General features: G+C 43.4%; 1 protein-coding gene across 1 annotated transcript in view; it reads right to left on the bottom strand.

Annotated features, from left to right (window-relative positions):
• Nucleotides 1-1,125: 1,125 nt before the first annotated feature.
• STMN2 (stathmin 2) overlaps nt 1,126-18,195 on the bottom strand; it is a 57,436-nt gene continuing 40,366 nt past the window's right edge. The window contains exons 2-5 of the mRNA XM_053249448.1: nt 17,408-17,503; nt 14,469-14,641; nt 4,526-4,717; nt 1,126-2,601 (exon numbers count right to left, since the gene is read on the bottom strand). Coding sequence (XP_053105423.1) covers nt 2,542-2,601; nt 4,526-4,717; nt 14,469-14,641; nt 17,408-17,503 — 521 coding nt within the window. The 3' untranslated portion in view covers nt 1,126-2,541. The remainder of the gene's footprint in view (nt 2,602-4,525; nt 4,718-14,468; nt 14,642-17,407; nt 17,504-18,195) is intronic.

Genomic DNA, 18,195 nt, shown 5'->3' with positions numbered 1-18,195 from the left:
GGATTTTGTTCTACCTGGGTTTGGGAGTTGCGTGTGCTCCCAGTTTTCAGTTGTGTGGAAGCAAGGCAGGAGGAAAACCTGGGTAGCTTTTCCTCCTACCTTGCTTCCAATCACTTCTACCCAGGTTTTCCTCTTACCTTGCTTCAACACAACCAAAAATTAGGTACACACCCACAGCTTCCAAACCTGGATAGAACACAGTTTTTGATTGTATGAATGGCCTCATTGGCTGACAGCCTGACTAAATTGTTCAAGAGAAGTCATGGCTATCTTGTCTTATTAATTTCAATGGGACTTCCACTGAGTAATTTAGTCAGGATGTTAGTCATCACGATTTCTTTCATTGCTTCTCCCCTCTCTTTGTTTCTGATGTGCTTACATTGGATATGATCTCAAACGCTTCTAATGATGGACTGGCTGAAAAGATAGAAAAAGATAAATTGGCACAGTTGTCTCGTGTAGGACTGCCAACACTCCAGGATGTAGGACTGCCAACACTCCAGGACAAGGGCAGCCCAAGGTATTGCAGTGCCTGAGGCAAGGTGCCAAATGCTGACTTGCCCCACACCCTTGGTGGGATGAACTGACTTTCAGAACTGACCCTTGCAAGCACTGAAAGTAATGCAGGGGGCAAGGAAGAGGGAATATTGGCAGTATATCTTCTCTCTGTGTGTTTCTTGCAAGCTTTCCAAGGAGTGTGAGGAGAGGCACTCTTTGCAAGGGTCCAAAGAGCTGCTCTAATGGTGGAGAACATCTTGCCACCCTGCTAGCATCCCAATAACCTGCCACCTAAGATGACTGCCTCACCTTGCCTCATGAAATGTGCATCCCTGTCTCCAGGAACTGACATCAATCTCCTGGTGAAAGTGGCCATGGAGATTATAATGGGTTGATTTTGTGAACAATACGGGGTGGGGGATATTGTGTGTGTGTGGGGGGACTATCCAGGAACAGCTTCAATCAAAGGTGGCAATTCTAGTTGCATTCCCAGCTTGCAAGTGAGTTACCTGATCCAACGGGTAACTCATACGTTCCCATTATTTCTGTTTTTAGGGACTTTCTGGTTGTTGTACACTGTGATACCCTTGATCTTGGGAGAAGAAGTGGAGTGAGACAAGAGACCAGTCCTTTTTCAGTTCACAGAACCCCAATTCTTTATTAATCACAGCTTGCTCACAATGACATACAGGAAAAATAGCACTAATGAAGAATAGAATATGCAGGCAGCAATTTCCAGGAAGGTTTGGGACCACTTCAGACTGACAGCTGTTTGATGGGATGTGCATATTGATTTGGTGATACCTTACTTGGCACAAGCACCTCACTAGCACCCTGCTGCTTCAGCCCTCACCCTTCTTGGTATCTTAAGTTAATTAGGCAGTAGAGACTAACACCAGAGAGCAATAGTCAGCAGGATTAAACATGATTTCATTGAGTCTGGATGAAAAATACTCCAAATAATATGTTCTGTTATGAAACAGAGTAGGTCAAGGCTGTATTCCTGCCCGCAGTGATGCACCTGGCTATCTCATTGATTTCAGCAACTGCAGGCAGGACTATGACCTGAAATAAATCGAACAGGTCATGGCATCTATTCCTAAAAGCTTCTTGACTTGAATGAATGTATTTTGCTCAGCAGTGGAATTTTAAATGAGCAAGTTAGAGTCATTTTGAATTCTAGCATTTTAAAAACCGTGTGGTTTTTACAAGATAGAGTGTTATTTTTCTGGTGCATCCAATATCTATTTTTAAAATTCAGACCCAAATCGTTGCCATTTGCTTCATCTTTGAAAAATATTTTCTCTGAAGGCAGAGTAAATGATTACTGTGAATACCAGTTTAGGTTACAATCCTATATACACTTACCTAGGAATAAGTCCCATTTAATACTGTGAGCCTTACTTTTGGGTAAATGGATATAGTTTTGCACTCTGATATGTAGACGTGTAGAGCTATGAGGCTCTAAATAAATTATGGCTGCTTAATGTTCTAAGAGTGTGTTTTCAGGACCACTTTGTCAAGTCAGAATGCCTGTAATTTACTTATTGGCTTAAGGAAGTATATTGATTGCAAAGCTTTCTGGGTAATTAGGCAATGACTGGACTCTAGCACCACAGACCTTCTACTGACTTGGTTGTTCAACTGGAATGAAAATAGCTCAGCATGGATTTTGCTGCAGAGAACCTCATAGGAACAGATCTAACAAATTCAACTGAATGGAAATAGACAACATCAAAAGCCTGTTACAGGACATGTAAAGATTATGAAATAACTTGCATAATGCAATACTTGTATTTTTTAACAAAAATGTAAGTATTTACAAAATAAGATCCCGGTTTTATTTTTAAACATCAAGCAAATCATTCTGCAAAGACTGCATTGTTTTTAATTTTTTGTTTTGTTTTTATTGAGTTCTTGATTCTTTTTTTTTTTTAAACCATGTCATACATTTCCCATACTAATATCTCATGATCTGTAGTAATATAGGCAGGGGAGTTTGGGGAGTGATGGGGGAATTCCCCATCCTCTCCACTGCTGGGCTCAGCCAGACAGTTCCACCTGGAGCTCCTTGTTTCTGCGGACCTCTGCGGCATGCCTCTCCTGTGCGGGGGGGGGGGGGGAGGCAAGAAGGGAAAAGTCAGCCATGCAATCTTTCTCCAGAAATATTTTCAATGACTAGTACCCTTGGTTTCATGCGCTATTCTACAGGAATATAAGAAGTTGCTGACATACAGAGCAATGATGCACTGGTGCAATGAGAGTGCTGCCTAACAGAACTTCCCCACCAACTGCGCAGTGCAGTGCAGAAGCAGCAATTTCGGATATCCTCCTTTCCCTCAGAGCTGGGTCTGCCCTGGTTTGCATTTGAATGGGAGACTATATGTGAGCACTGTAAGATACCTCCCTTAGGGCATGGTGCCACTCTGGGAAGAGCACATTCATGCTTGCCTGAAGAAGGCTCCAAGTTCCCTCCCTGGCATCTCTGGAGTTCCCTCCAAGTCTCTGGAGGTTGGAAGACTTGTTAAGTTCTGAACTAAAGCAGCATTAGCACACTCATGATGGTGCTGGTTGACAAATTTTAACAACTTCCCCTTCCCCCAGAAGCACTCCATGCCACCTGGAATTTTGTCCCTGAGGGCTGTGTGATGCTTAGGGACATATTTTCATGTGGCACAGCATGCTTCTAGGAGAAAAGTAGGTCGTCAAATTTTTTCCCCTCTCCATTATTGCAGGAGGGACTTGTCGAAACTGTAAGCCATCTGTACTTGTTGAAACCATAAACAGCACCAGTACTTCTCATATAGCACTCACACTTTCTAAGGCTCGATGTCAGCCTCTATGTATGCAGAGCTTACATATGGTAGGGGCTAGGACAGTGAATGTCTGTCCTTCCTCTAGGTCCAGAGGACTTCCACAAGTGGGATGCAATTATATTTGCACAGAACCTACATGTGTAAACCTCAATACATGAAGGCCTGAACACTGCAGTAATTTCCAGATTTAATGTGGGTTACTCATTCTTTGGACCTATGAATACTGGACTTTATTAACATTAACCCTATGCAAACATTAAGTCCAATGTGTGGATATCCAATGAACCTAAATGCAGGACAGCCACATCCAGGACAGTGGAAGGAGTGAGGACATGTGATCTTCCCTTATTTTAGACCGTTTTTCCTATGCTGTACAATGATAAAGTTCTTGTGGAAATCAGGTAGAAAAGGTATTGCTAAATAAATTAAAAAAACCCTGACCATACACCTATACACTATGCATGCAGTAGGAAATTTCTCTTGATCCCTTTGGGGAGAAAAGAAACAACACTCAAATACTGAGTCTGATTTTGAACCTCAAAGTGGGAACATTTTTAGCACCTTACACTGAGTGACCTCAAACAATATCAGATCACTAGTTACAGAAAACTGCCTCTTAAGATGGATGCCTGAGTGCAAAAATCTCTTTACACCGCCTAGAGATTTTATAATCGGCGGTATATAAATTCAATAAATAAAATAAATAATAAATAAATAATTTACACACACTTGTAATTTCCCCCTGTCCATCTGACCTGAAAGGTAGTGCCAATATATTGGGGCTATGAGGAACTGCCTATAGGCACTTAGATGGAAAGAAGCAATAAGGTAATGGGTAGGGCCCTATTCAGACATTATGTTGTACGTTCGTACAGGTCTGTGTTTTTCTGTGAATGACTGCATATGCGTTCATTTTCAAAGTGAACCTGGATAAAGGCCCCCTCAAATGCACAGTACAGAAAGGTACTACTCTACATGTGCTACATATATGAATAATTGTCCATACGGATCTGTATGTGCATAAATAATACACAGATTGTCTCTGTGTTGAACATAACACATGGACGGCTTGCATCTGCTGTCTTGGCTTTCTTTTCTACTACTCTGGGGGGAACCAAGGTAGTGGCTATTTTCTTTATGCTTGCTATATCTATAAAGAGAACACCTAACAATAACCTACAGCTTTGCCCCAATAATCTCATCCTGGTTACCTTCTCCTGAAGGCGTTCAACAAGAGCAGCTAGGTTAGCTTCACGGTTTTCTTTTATTTGTTCCATCTTCAGTATCAGTTTTTCCTCTGCCATTTTGCTGAAGTTATTGTTCTCTTCCAAAGCCTTCTGAAGGACTTCTCGTTCATGTTCCCTCTTTTCTGCCAGTTGTTTCAGCACCTGGGCCTCCTGGGACTGGGTGGGGAATAAAAACGATTTGGTGGTACAGTCAGTTTCAGAAGCATTCGGGCACATTTGACAGAACATATTCTGTTTGTCAGCCGCAAAGGGATCCTATAAATTTGGGTAGAAGAGGAAATTTCCCACCCTTCTTTGACAAGCTGTACACACATCCACCTCATGAATACACCTATTGAATTCAATGCACAGAATCTCTAGACTCCTTTGCTTCTTATCTTCCTAGCCATGTCTGTTCCTTCCTTGCACATCTTGTCTGTTGGCATGAATTTTAAGACCATGGGCCAAAATATTTGGGGTGATGACTTCAATATTCATTTTATACATCTAGATGAGGGGTAAGAAAGAATGCACACTCCTATGTGGTAACAGAAACCTGGTGACATTTTAGCAGATGCCATATTTTCAAGGGGCTTGCTGTAAACCAAGGGCAGTTTCAGTAATGGAGAGTTTAATGTATTCACATGTGAGACAGGAAATGCTAACAAAGTCTGACAATTCTGAGAATACTGAAGCATACGGATTCCTGAATTATGTAGGTACTCCTGATATGTGCCCAAATATTTCTGCCTTATGATTTTTCTTAACATTTTATAGGTGATTGACTGGCATACAGAGCAATATTCTGTCTGGCTTGTAACAGAGCATGTGCACAATCAATGACATAAGAACAGCCCTGCTGGATCAGGCCCACGGCCCATCTAGTCCAGCATCCTGTTTCACACAGTGGCCCACCAGATGCCGCTGGAAGCCACAGACAGGAGTTGAGGGCGTGCCCTCTCTCCTGCCATTACTCCCCTGCAGCTGGTACTCAGAGGCACCCTGCCCTTGAGGCTGGAGGTGGCCCACAGCCCTCTGACTAGTAGCCATTGATAGACCTCTCCTCCATGAAGTCATCCAAACCCCTCTTAAAGCCATCCAGGTTGTTGGCTGTCACCACATCCTGTGGCAGAGAGTTCCACAAGTGGATCACGCGTTGTGTGAAAAAGTACTTCCGTTTGTTGGTCCTAGACCTCTTGGCAATCAATTTCATGGAGTGACCCCTGGTTCTAGTGTTGTGTGAGAGGGAAAAGAATCTCTCTCTCTCCACTTTCTCCATGCCATGCATGATTTTATAGACCTCTATCATGTCTCCCAGCAGACCTGGTGGAGGCCCATCTAATTTAGCATCCTGTTTCCCACAGTGGCTCACCAGATGCCTCTGGGAAGCCCACAGGCAGGAGATGATGAAGGCATGCCCTTTTTCCTGCTGTTGTTCCCCTGCAACTGGGATTTAGAGGCATCTTGTCTCCGAGGCTGGAAGTGGCCTATAGCCATTAGACTGGTAGCCATTGATAGACCCGTCCTCCATGAATTGTGCAGGAGTGCACAAAATGCAAATATTGTGCAAATGCAGTTTCATGATGGATGGCCATTGGAAATAATGGCCATCCACCGTGCAGTTACATTTGAGCAATTCTTGTGTTTTGTGCACGAGCGCTCCTGTGCAATGGTACACATATTCCATTACAAGGCAGAGGGAACGTTGCTCAGTATATCAGTCACTGTCAGTAAAAGGTTAGTGGCTGTTTTAAAATTACATTTCAGTAGAAGTTGTACATACATATATATTCAGCCCAAGTTATTTTTCTAAAATATTTGTTTACATAGTTGCAAATAGTCTTGAGAAAACATTCCCTTAAAATGATCTAAGCAAGTTAGACCTTCAGTATGTCTCAGTATGTTTTCTTTAATTTGGATTCAAAACAATGATTTGCAGCAGCAAGTTATTTTGCTTAACTGAAGAGCTGGAATGTGTTTATAAATCTTACATACTCAGAATGTTGCTTATTCTTTTTAAACTATGCTAGTGATTGGCTCCAGATTTTATGATCTGGACACTCCTCCATAGAGATACATAGATATATGGAAATAAAAGTGCGTAAATATGCTCAAACAGGATCTGTAATTTTTCAAGCTTGGGTACATGGTCTCCCCTTACCCCCACCTTGCTTGGGCATGAGTTGCTGGTAAAAACCTGGTGGAGGCCACCTGCAATACATGACAGACTTAAACTGCTGATTCAGGACGCTCCTTTCAAATTAATTTAGCTTGCAACATGTGCAAAAAACTGCAGGTTGAACCAAAGCATCTTGGGATGGATGCAGAAGGAGTGGCTACTCTCCCCAGTAATGGCACGGTGCTAAACAAATGCCGCCTCCCCTCCCTCGCCCCTCTGGCTGGGCACCCAATGCTACTTCCCTTCCCTGTGGGCTTCTCTCTCTTTTGGTTTTGTTTGCAATGACGGCAACACCAGCTGTCTCTTCCCTAGGTAAGCATGCAAACACTCATACCCATCTCTTCCTCTGTCTCCGTCTCCTGCCTGGCTTGGTGTGCTCCTACCTCGCTTACATGCTGCTGATGGAATTGTATGAAAAGAAGCAGAAACAGAAGAGGAAATGATGTAAGAAAGGTAGAGTACAGGGCATGCTCTATAGAGCATGCCCTGTACTTTATGCTAGCTCTACAGAGCATCATTGTACACTGCTTCTCTTTCATCATTTCCTCTTCTGCTTCCTTTTTCTCATCATTATCCATTGAGGGGAGTAGGAAGATGCATGTTGGACTAGGTGAAGGAGCCAGCAGCAGAAGACCATCTCAAGGTGGTTCTTTGAGGAGTGCTGGTTGTGCCACTATTCTGCAAAGATGGCAGTGGGCAGTAAAGGGAGGTGGTGGAGTGGCAGGAGGTATCTTGCCACTGCCCAGGTGCTCCCCACAGTTGCTGCTTGAGGCAACTACTTCAGTTTGTTTCATGGGAGGACAATTCCTAATTGTCCGTTTGGATGTAACCCCTGTTTTTATTAGGTGACCTCTCAAATCAATCATGCCAGTGCCACAGTTTAGATTTTTTTTTTAAAAAATGAACCAATGCAGTGGCTTGCATTTTTTCCTTATCTTAAATATTTTGTGTGCTTTCACTTTATTTAATTAAATATTTAAGACTGTATATTAGGATGGTCAAATTCTCAGTGTTTTTCTTTTAAATGGAGTTGACTTTTCAGTCAGGCTGATGAACCATCATGATGATAAAAAATGATGAGATCTGCTTGTAACTGTGGATTGAGTGTCTGGCTGTGATGAGTCAATCATATATAGGTACCAGCGCCTGGTAACTGCATAATTATTTGGTCTGAACAGATGAAGCTGAATAATCTGCTCTGGCTCTCGGGTACTGTATGGGGGCAAGCATTTCCAATGCACACCTCTGTGTGGGACCCAAATACTTCACTGACTGGTTTAAGGGCCCCTTAAAGAGCAAAGATCCCTTCTGTGTTTCTGCACCACCTACCATTGCAGAAGATGTGTGGGGAGTGCTGGGAGGTCAAGTTCTTTCCTAGCTCTTTTTCCATTGAGCACACTTCCATTTGGTACTCAAGGGGCTTTGTGGATTATTTGGCTTTTGTTATCAGAGCTGAGTAATTGAACAGGCCTCACTATCACTTATAGGACTGAATTGTGTACACACTACCATCATATACCACTCTAAATGTAAGTGTGTCAGGCAAACAAAAACATACTGTGCATGTAGCACCCACACACAATCAGGTCACCATGAACACGAAGCTAATGGCGCCATTCAAACGACTGGGTGGGTAGAGGGGAAGAAGGTTGGTCCAACTCAGCTTCCTCCAGATGATTGCTGAAATGTTACTGGGTGCACCAACCACACTCCCAGATTATCCGCACTGTGTGACACAATGTGGAGCTCCAGAGGCTGGGATGACATATTCTGGCCTTCAGATATCCCATAATGCACTGTGTGCCATGTGCGGTGCATTGGAAGATTTCCTGAGGAGATGGGTACTCTAGGCACCTGCCTCTCTGTCCGCTTGGGCTGAACACAGCCTGAGCAAACACATGACCCCAGAGCCCAGATTAAGGGTGTGCTCACACCTTTAGCCCTGGCTAAAAGCTGGGTTAAAAAGCTGGGCTACGCCGTGTGGACCCGATCCCAGTGGTTCTTGTGTGCAACCCAGCCTGGGATTAGGCTGTGCGTGAGAACAGCCTCAATGTACCAAGTGAGTATGACCAGCAATTGCGTGAGTAATGGGCTTGTAAATACACAGCTACCTTGCTTGGGTGAATAGTTCATCATCATCCTTTATTATGGTCACTGACCAGGACATTGTGAATGGTTTAATATGAATTCAGGGTGGGGTCCACTCTAATTCAGAAGACTTCAGAAAGACAGTCTATTGAACTGTTAACAAGGCTGAGCTAGTACATAACCTGTCATGAACCCCAAGTCTGGACGTGGAGACAACACTGAGAACTCGTAGAATGAAGAGGGGTTCAAAGGATTTTCTATCTGGGTGCATCACATTCAAGATAAAACTTACAATTTAATGGGAGGTTCATTTATTATTTTAATATTATTTATTTATTTAGTACATTTATATACTGCCCCATACAAAAAAGTCACTGGGCAGTTCATAATAGAAAACCATTAGGATAACCTATTATTAAGATAACCTCACTTTTCTATCTCCATAGAGACACTTATTTCACATTGAGAACTCTGAAATTACAGGAAAAGGAGATTAGCAGTGAACATCAGAAGAGTCATCTAATATTTTAAAGGTTGCGGCAAAAGAGAAAACAGGCATTTTTACTCCTTGTTTTAAGATGAGATTGGCTACCACATATAACAGAGAAGACTTTGCCAATGACCAAGTAGAATCTCTTTTGCAACATAATAATTACAGTAAATGATATTAGCCAGTAAAGGACATATGCTAGCATTCCAAAGGATTGCTGACAGCACTAGTGAGTAAGAGGGTGATCATTATCCTCCATTCATTGTGATATTAAGCAGCAGGGACTTGTTCAATTACATTTCATGCAAATGCAAAGCCATTAATAGGATCACATCTAATTTCTGCACCATTCTCCAAAGACTCGTAGGGATGAGCACCCCTTTGGAGTATAATTCTCATATTAATATTCTGATTAAGGAATGTCCTGCTGTGCAACTCAGTTGTAGATTTTCAAACCTTGGAAGTGGGTGTGGTATTTTGAGCCCAGCAGTTATGAATAGAGAGACATCATTCAATTCACTCTCTTTTCTATTGCCATTAAGAGACCATTAGAAGTTTCTTGATGCATTTGGCACCATGGTTTTGCATTTGGATGGATTATTCTTGTAAAAGTGAGGGGGCTGGCAAAATGCTCCATCACTGTATAGCACTACCACAGTCAACTGCTTCCAGTCACCTAGTAGCAAAGTCAGCGTTCAGTGTGGGATCAACTTTACAAAGTAGCATGGAAATCAAAATTATTAGCCTAGTTTAGATGTAACTATCCCAGCCCAACAAACCATGGTTTTTTGGATTGACAAGCCATGTGACACTCCTCATTCCCTTTATCTTATGCCACAATTTAATATTTTCTGGTTTGTTAAACCACAGTTTCTCAGAAACTGTAGTTCAGAACAAACACACAAACCAGGATATAAAAATGTGGTTGGTAACCTGGCTTGTAGAGATTATTAAACCATAGTTTAGATGGCACAGGAAACTGTGGATTAACAAACCAGGAAGTATTGATTAAAGTAATAACATTTAGAGATTAGTTGTATATTTAGAATTCTAGCCAGGACCTCAAAACTGTTCAGCAAACAAGGTTTAGTAGATGTATTCTCACGACTAGCAAAAATTGGGCTAGGAGAGCCTAGACCGATTTTTGCTGCTTATGTAAACCACCGGGCTTGCAGGCGAGCCCGGTAGTTTACAAGCAGCTAACTAGCTTGAGAAGCCCTCCCCTTAGCCCAAGTTAGCGGAGTAAGCGCTCCACTAAACTGGGGTTAATGGATCATGTGCTGCCGCGGCATGGCTCTGTGCCACGGCAACTCACAAGGAGACCCCTGACCAGGAGGCTAAAAAGCAGCCTCCTGGCTCGGGGGTGTCTCCAGCATGCTCTGCGCACTCACACAGGGCATGCTGAAACTTCCGGGGGTCGCATGGCCCCCGAACTCCCAAGCCCCTGCCGGCTCCATGACGGAGCTGGCAGTTGTGTGGGTGGCCGATCCGGCCGCCCAGGCAGGGCTTGCTGATAGTCTGCGAGGAGTGCAGGCTTAGCCCGCTCTCCCCACAAACCCTTTCAAAGTGGGTCTCACAGATCGTGAGACCTGCCTCGTTATCTTTTTAAGTCTGGCAGCTATCCATCTCATTATCTTCAGTATAATGAGATGGATAGGTTCACACATAACACAGAACCTACTTGCAAAGTTGGTCATTGAATTAACTGTGACCATCTGAATCCGCAGCAAGGCAGGAGCTGGAGGTTCACTTGGGGCCTCAAAGCTAGATGTATAACCAAGATTTGAAGTTGGCTTAACAGACCAAGTGCTGCTTGCTTTGAGTAGAGATGTGCACTAAACAGATTTTGCATTTCGTTTTGAGCCTGAAACAAAGCACAGATGGCTGAAATGTTTTGAAAGAGTGACTGGCTGTTTTGAAGGAACAAACTTGAAATGTTTTGAGTGCTTCGGCCATAGGGAGCAATGGAGAAACCCGAAACACCCCATGTTCCCCAAGGGTAGCTCTTAGGGACATCAAAGTGGGTTGTGGGGCATGATGGGTGTTACCTACCACCTGATCCACAAAAGATATGGGCAAGTGGGCAATTATTTTTTTTAAACTTTCTGTAAGGTCCCACCTCCTCCTGTGTATAGGGTTCCAGAGAGCCTCAGAATTATGGCCATTGTGGGAGCGTTATTCTACTGACTGGCACTGTCTGTTCCTTCCATTGTCTGTTCCTTTCACACACTGCCCCAAGGAACTGCTGCCTCCAGCTCTCCAAGGGAGTCACAGAGCTCCTTCCCTTGGTAGCTCTCCTCCTGGACTGGCCCCTCATCACTGGCCAGCTCTGGTTTATATAACCTTTTGCAGGCGGGACAAGTCTTGTGACAACTCAGGCCGAGATCTTGCGTGAGTTGCTCCCGGTCCTGTAATGACTCACTGTCTTCAAACGACAGCACGCTGCTATCCTGTGGGGGCCAGGCAGATGCTTCCTGGCTGGGGCAAGCAGCCACCTCCAGGGCTGCATGGCCAGGAGGGACCAACACTGGCCACATTGGTAGGGTAGGTTCCTGAGTGCTTGCCCAATTTTTTGCAGGAGCTTGAGGCCCATCGGGGGATCCCTGACACTTCCCCCCAACCCCCCCATAGGATCTTATGGGGAAAGATTAATTTTTTTAAAATAAATTGCCTGCTTGCCCATTTCTTTTGTTAGTTGGGTGGTAGGTAGCAACCATCATGCCCTACCACACAACCCATTTTGGTGTCCCTAGGAGCTACCTAAGAAGAACAATGGTGTTTTTTTGAGGTTCCCCATTGTTCCCTATAGCTGGAACAAGCTGCACACACAGAGTGCACACAAGTTTTACATTGCAATTTGCAATGCATTTTGCAACCCTGCCTTGAAAAACACTGCAGAAGCACACAGTAAAAGGGAATCTATCTTTCCCAACAGAGAACACACATTTCAAAAAACAGTCCAAAAATGGCCAAAAAAGAATCACTGACCCAGAATCCACTGCCAGCCACAGTACCTGTGCTTCAGTAACATCATTGGCACAGGTTGCTTTCTCACACACAATTATAACTGCTTCTGTTACTTCCTAGCATTGGAACAGCTGCCACGACAGCATCCTTAGCAGCAAGCATAGCCAGAACAATAAGTTATGAGCCATAGCTCAACTAGAGCAACTCCAGCCACATTTTGACTGAGTACATCTTGTAATGCAGATTGCAGAGCTGATCAGAGCAGTGAGTGAAGCACAAGTTTGTCTCAAGGCCAGACATGGAGCTCATCACAGTAATCACCAAGAAATATTAAACACCGCTCCCCGACACTGTCCAGTTCTCACCACAACACTATCTCACAAATAAACCAAACCACAACTCAAGGCAGGCAGGCACCCAAGCATAGGAAAAGGACAGAGAGCTCTGTTCTGTACTTTGGAGGTATTTGCAATATCTACGAAGTCCAGTATGACTGCCAGTTGCTTCCCTTCTCTCCCCTCCAAACTGAGAAGAAGCATGATGCTTACTAGGACAGGTGTTTTCCCTGATAAGAATGGTAGGTCAATGTGTGTCTTTATTTCTCTAAGGGTCCTAGTGTTGTAATAGCAGCAGCAGCAGCAGCAGCAGCAGCAGCAGCAGCAGCAGCAGCAGCAGCAGCAGCAGCAGCAGCAGTACTGGGATAATATACTGGGTCTTCAAGAATTGTGAGTAGGACTAAGATGTAGTTTCATAATAAACAATAAATTCTCCTTAAGTTTAGCACCAGTAAACTGAACAATATTCATATTAAGAGAGTCTATGTAGAGAGTGGTATTTAATATTCAGTATTTCCAACAATGCGATATGCGGGGGGGGGGGGGAGTTAGTAAAGAGAAGCAAGAAGAGATGAAATGAATATGAAGAGCTGAAATCTTAGAGTTGGGAGAAAATGGGCTTTGATTTTTATGATTTGTTGACATTTTCACAGGAGACTCATTGTTTAATAAATGCTCATCTAATTAATAAAGAATGGTTTAACTCAAACATACTGTGAAGTCAATTAACATGTTTAAAGGCAATTTTCTTTGTAAGCTTTGCTTGGTTGTTGTTGTTTTTTAACTGGAAGAGACATTCTCATTGTGGAATATATATTTATGAAGATTGTTTTTAGGCTCTTGTACACAGAAAAGCCCCGGCAAACACAAATGATGAGTAACCTGTGAGTGTTGATAGCAATGATAACCTAATAAAAAGGGGAATGGAATACCTGGAATTATGCTACTCAATGAATTCGTAGCTGACTCTTGACCTAGGTACATTCAGGCTCACTGATCATGTATGCGATATACACTCGCTAGATTTTAATAAATTGTGTTAGAGTTTATTTCTACTCTGGATGTTTGGAGACAGTGTCTGACATTGTGACTAACTGAGAGGGTCAGGGCGATGTTTCCAGTCCAACAGTGCTTCTGGAGTGCTGGGAGAGCTCTGGAGAAATTGTGCTCTTGTGCACGAGTGTCTAACTTTGGAACCATGGGGGCTAGTGCTGCATGTATGCTGATCATGAAGCATGCAAGCAGCCTTAGTCAGGATGTTAGCCAGCATGCCAAAGTTAAAACAAATGTCTTGTGGTCTTGAATGACTTATAGTGGCATAAGATTCAGTTGAACTGCCCCCTCGGGCAATTAAAGGATGCCCTGTGTCAGGGTGGGCACACTCTGGGTGCAGTGTTCCCTCTAAGGCATGCACATGTGCTCATGCTCACACATTTTTTGATGTCCACTCAGTTAATTTTAGATCCCACTCAGGTTGAATCAGGAAGGCCCCCTTCTGAATGCATGTATGCACATACTGCCTTGATACTGCTGCCCAGAACAAAACTCATTCTGCACACAGATGAAAAAGATTAGAGAGAACACTGTCTGGCTGTATCACCAATATTATAGCGCATGCTGGCTGATGTCCAAAGCGACCCAAGTCAATTCTGAACTTCCACAAAGTGCAACACTCAGAAAAAGGATGAATAATTATATTTTTCGTAATCTCTACTCCACAGAACATGTATTATATAGCTTAGAAGTGGTACATTATAATTTACAATGACAATAAAGCTTATCGGAAGAAGATTCACTGGGGTTATTTTTCTTTCAACACCCCCCCTCCCCTGCAATTGTATTTTGGTTCTAAAGTAAGCAATTGGATACCTTTCTCCTTTCCTCTGCAGCTTCCAGTTTTTTCTGGATCTCCTCAAGGGACAAATCTTTCTTCTTGGGAGAGGCTAAAGTTCGTGGTGCTTCTGAGACTGGAGAAGGAGGTTTTAGGATCAACTCAAAAGCTTGGCCAGAGGCACGCTTATTGATTTGTTTAACTTCCATATCTGTAAAGGTAAAGTTAAAATATCTAAACATTGTGCAAGTAATTGCTACTGTGGAATATAAAATGAAAACAGGCAATTTGGGTGATTTCTTTACTTGAGCATGCAAGAGAAAATATATTATGAGGAACTAATGAACAAGAATGGCTATTCCATGTATCTTGAATGAAGATACAGTTTTACTGGGCGGTGCCTTAAAATAATTTTTGAACAACCAAAACACTATTTTTCTTTTCAACAAATGGTTTCAACTTGTCTTCACAACAAAAAAGAGTGGGAAAAGGGTTTCCTTTTCCAAGGGAGCTCACAAGGGACAGCAAGAGCCACTGGAAAGATGCTGTGTTGGGTTCAATAGGGACAACAGCTATTCTCTTGCTAAATAAGCAGCCACTGCTTTAAAAGGTGCTTCTTCTATCCCTAGTTAGCATGGTCACGTAACCATAGGCGGAACTGGGGGGGGGCAGGCAGGGCACGTGCCCTAGGTGCCTCTGAGGTGGGGGTGCCATGCCAGTTCCCGCCACCCCCACCTCATTGCCCACCTGCTCAGCCCCAGGGCCCCTCAGCCACTTGCCTCCAGCTCCGGCTGATCGGCGAGGCCTAGGATCGGCAAGGCCTGCAAACTGCAGAGCTCTTCTCTCCCCGCCTCTCAGCCGATCGGCAGGTGGGCGGGGCTTCCAGAGAGGCCTCCGAGTAGGCCTCCCTGAAGCCTGTACTCGGCAGGCCAAGCAAGCCAGGAAGGAGGAAGCAGGCAGAGTTCTCTGCAGCAGCAGCAGACCCTCTGCCCAGACCATCCAGCACAGCTTTTGCCAGGTAGGCTGTGAATTCCTTTTTGTGGTCCCCCCACCCCTATAGGAATCTGCTTGCCATAGGGCTTTGATATGGGGGGTGGGGCGAGACTGAGAAGTCTCTGAATATTTAATTTAAAACAGACTGAAAATGTGCTGGCTTTAAAAATAAAAACTATCTAAAAATGCCTATAAGTGGCTTGTTTCAGGGCAGAAAATTACAAAAACTTCTGGAACAAGTATATTTTATTTATTTTCATTCATTCATTCATTCATAAATGCACTTATGTTCAAGTTGTTTTGCAACCCAGAAGGTCTGAGTGAGAACTGTGAAGCATGTGTTCTGCTTTTATTTTATTTTATTTTTCTTGTGTGTGAACTACTCCCCAATAACTTGCAGGGACTTCAGGGTAAATCTGGCCAACATGTGAATGCAGCACCTCCATTCTAGAGATGTGTGTTAAAGGGCTTTAAAAGCCTCGTGTGAAAAACCTCCTGGAATCAAACTTTACTGAATTTGTTCAGAATTCTGAGAAAACAAACATAGGCTCACCCAGCATGGTTGAAAGTCTCCTTTGCTAATCTGCAGCGAGGGGGCCATTTTAATAATTAGCGTGGCTAGTGTGTTCTAGGCATTAAAAGTAGCACAAATATATAGTACTCAATGTATATCATTATATACTGTGAAGTGTGCATGTGTGTATTCAGTGAAATGTATTTCCAGGCAGCATGCTTATTTTGAAATATCAGACTTAAATCCTTGGGGTCTGGGGTGTGTGGAGGCCCTGGACTTTGAGGGGCTGGGGGCCCATTTTAAAATCTCATCTTGGCCCATTCCAACCTTGCTATGCCCCTGGCGGTCACTACACCCTGCTAAACCCCTGCTAACTGGGCAAAGAGGCACCTTTTACCGTGGTGATTCTCTTTATTTAGCAGGGGAAGAGTAACTGGCCCTATCCACCCCCAGCACAGTACTTCCAGTGACTGTTGCTGGTGTGTGTCTTATGTTTCTTTTTAGAATGTGAGCCCTTTGGGGACAGGGAGCCATTTTATTTGTTTATCTCTCTTTGTAAACCGCCCTGAGCCATTTTTGGAAGGGCGGTATAGAAATCAAATTAATAATAATAATAAATAATACACATGGATTTCTGCACAACACCTGCACAGAAGAAACTTCCATGTAGAAAATGTGTCTCTTGTAAATTGACCCTGAATTTTCCATCCATGACTGGGATATCTGAGAGTTAGAGTCAATAATAAAAGAACAGCACACTGCTCGTGACAGGAAGGGGCAAATTACAATGATTTCTTAGTCTGGCAGGGGCTGGTTTTGGCCCTGCAGAACTTGGCTGTCTACTCCTGTTGCAAATGCCTCTGTCTAGTGCGGCAAACTAATGTATCCTCCTCCCTCTTGGTGTCAAAGTAAGCACTGGTGTGGTGAATGCATATATACCCCATCATGAGCCAACAGTCATCATAAGACAAAGGCTGGCAGGAATCATTCACTGGTTTACACACACACACACACACACACACACACCACCACCACCTTCTTCTTCCCCTATTTTGCTATTGGCTATTTGGCAGGTGATCCTCTAGGACAAAGTCATGTTTTTTAATGAATGAGATGAGACAGAGAAAATGACACTTGGAATCCTCGCATAACTCCTGACTGTTGTTCTAAGTCTTTTACAGAGATGGCTCATGTTTTCAGGTTTTGATCAACAACCATGTCTAGATGGTACAGTGTTCCTTTTAACAGGGATTTCCAGATATTGTTGACTACAAGTCCCATCATTCCTGTTTGGACAGGGCGCAATTTCAGTGCTTGCCCTAGGCGCCATTTTCCCTAGTTACGCCTCTGCACGTTAACAAAAACAAAACAAAACAAAACAATTAGAAGCGATGAGACATCACATCATTTCTCAGGACAGTCCACACAAGCTATTGCTAAACAAGATGATTTCCATGTACAATAACTCACCGTCATATGTATATATATTAATGTTGCGTGGTTCAGGGTAAAAACAGGAGCAGATCAAAGACAGCATGGACAGCTCTTTCATCTTTTCCTTGTAGGCTGAAATGAAAGAGAATGTATTAGTAGTATCTTTCACCTTGCCCATTTTTTGTCTTGTGGAATGTTTAATTCAGATGATAATTAGTGTTGCTGGTAGATTTGCAAAATTATTTGCTTGACAAACTTGACAAAAATACTTAAAGTGAAAGTTGTTCTTAAATTGTTGCTTTTTATTATTCCCTTTAAGAACCTTTATGAGGGCAGCAAGACATCTTGCTGCCTGAGAAAAAGAATAACATGACATCCCTCCCATCACTGCCTCAGCAGCATGGCCTGAGAGTGGGCACTTGGCATTCTCAGGCCATGCTGCTGAGGTAGCTATGGTGGCACACAACCACTTTCTGAGGCATTCCTATCTCATATTGGTGGGAGAAGAGGAGAAAGGTGAGGTGTGCCCCAGTGGAGCAAGGAGGGGGAAACTAACATGTCCCAGTGATGTGGTAGTGAGCAGTAGGGAGACCTGTGGCAGCAGGGGGCAGGATCACTTGCTGCCCCTGGACCTCTTTGCACCCACATTTGAGGTGACCACTTCACTCTGCCTCATGGGAAGGCCACCACGTAACCTTGAATAAACTAGAACTAGACCTAAATCACTATTCAATGATCTTAACTTCATTTCTAACATATTCTTGGCCCTCAGCAACTTATTGAAAAATACTCATCTTGCAAAGCAGCCTCTCTTTAAGTAACCT

The sequence above is a fragment of the Hemicordylus capensis genome, chromosome 4 (assembly GCF_027244095.1).
Source record: "Hemicordylus capensis ecotype Gifberg chromosome 4, rHemCap1.1.pri, whole genome shotgun sequence".
Classification (NCBI taxonomy): domain Eukaryota; kingdom Metazoa; phylum Chordata; class Lepidosauria; order Squamata; family Cordylidae; genus Hemicordylus; species Hemicordylus capensis.
This window is presented reverse-complemented; position numbering and strand designations above follow the sequence as displayed.